This window comes from Penaeus monodon, chromosome 31, assembly GCF_015228065.2.
Source record: "Penaeus monodon isolate SGIC_2016 chromosome 31, NSTDA_Pmon_1, whole genome shotgun sequence".
NCBI lineage: Eukaryota > Metazoa > Arthropoda > Malacostraca > Decapoda > Penaeidae > Penaeus > Penaeus monodon.
The window spans coordinates 17,994,336-17,995,694 of NC_051416.1; the positions used below are offsets into that span (position 1 = coordinate 17,994,336).

Genomic DNA, 1,359 nt, shown 5'->3' on the forward strand with positions numbered 1-1,359 from the left:
AACCCACTAGGGATTTTTACCTTTATAACCCTTTTTTTTTAAAATCACCCTTTCACCCATAAATCATCATCATTTGCGGGGGCCGGGGTGCCGTAGCAGTAACGCACCCTGGCCCCAAGGGGTTGAGATCGAAAGAAAGTGCGTTTCCAATGGGGGAAAGGTTCCCCCCTTTCAAAAGAAACCCCCGTCCAAACCTGGGAGGAATTTCATGATGAAAAACCGGGTTTTAATCAGCCCTTATATTGTTTTTTAACACAGTATTTGGCCTATCATTTTTTTTTAAAACCACTATTGTTGTTAAAAATTTTTAATTAATTCTTAAAAACCCTTTGTTAAAAATTACAAAAAAAAATTTCATGTTAATGTCATTGTTTATTCTGTTTACAAAAAAATTTTTTTCTTATTTTTTTCCCAAAAATTGTTTTTCTTTCCCCCTTTTTCCCTACTTTTATTTTTTTAAACCCCCCCCCCCCCAAAAAAACCACACCCCCAAACCACCCCCCACCACCACCCCGCCGTCAAGCCCCCCCCAAACCACGGTAAAGGGGTTTCGCCTTCAGAGGGCCGCGTGGGGCCGACATCATCGCCGGGGCCCGGGGGGCCATCGTGGGCGGGCCTTGTCCCTTTGGGGGCCCGGTGCTGGTGTGGGGCGTTGGTGAGGGGGGGGGCCCCGCGGAGCGTGGGGGGCGGGGACCCGGGAGGAAGTGGGCGCGACCCGGAGGGGGCCCCCTCGCAGCCCAGGGGCAGGCGAGGGGCCCGGGAAAAGGACACCCCCCCCCAAACCGCCCCCGCCCAGGGTTTCGAGGGAAGAAAAACCCCCCGACGTCATCCCGCTATCAGGAACCCAGTGCCCGTCACCCTTTTCCTTTTGGGCCCCTTTCCCTTTTCCCATGACGTCAGATTTTCTTTTGGGAAAGCTCATAAACGTCCCTTTGGGAAAAAAACCCAGATACCCCAAAGAGGTGAAGTGTCGTGGTTTTGAAAGGCATATTTTCCCAAAAACGGATAATTGTAATCACTTATAGCCCCAAATTTCGGGGCGGGTTTAATTATTTTAGGCCAATCAAGCCCCCTTTGAAGTGATGTTTCCAAAGTCTCGTGGGGCCCTCGATTTCCCTGGGGGTCGTGGGTTCAGAAAAAAAATTTAAAAACGATGGGAATGATGGTTTTAAATAATGACACTAAAAATGACAGAAAGGGACACCGGTTTATAGTAAAAGGAAAACCGTTTAATAATGAATATAATAAAGGAGGGTTTAATAATAAAAAAAATGATAAGGGATGACCCCGAAACTAAAAAATGATAATGATGAAAAATCAATAAAAAAAAAATGGATAAAAATAGAATATATTTTTTTT

The 1,359-nt window shown here is 46.1% G+C and overlaps 1 protein-coding gene across 1 annotated transcript in view; it reads left to right on the plus strand.

Moving 5' to 3' along the window:
* The window catches only part of LOC119592907 (basic proline-rich protein-like), an 11,532-nt gene that overhangs the window by 4,685 nt on the left and 5,488 nt on the right, over positions 1 to 1,359 (plus strand). Inside the window, exon 5 of the mRNA XM_037941800.1 lies at positions 561 to 655. Within this exon, the coding sequence (XP_037797728.1) occupies positions 561 to 655 (95 nt within the window). The remainder of the gene's footprint in view (positions 1 to 560; positions 656 to 1,359) is intronic.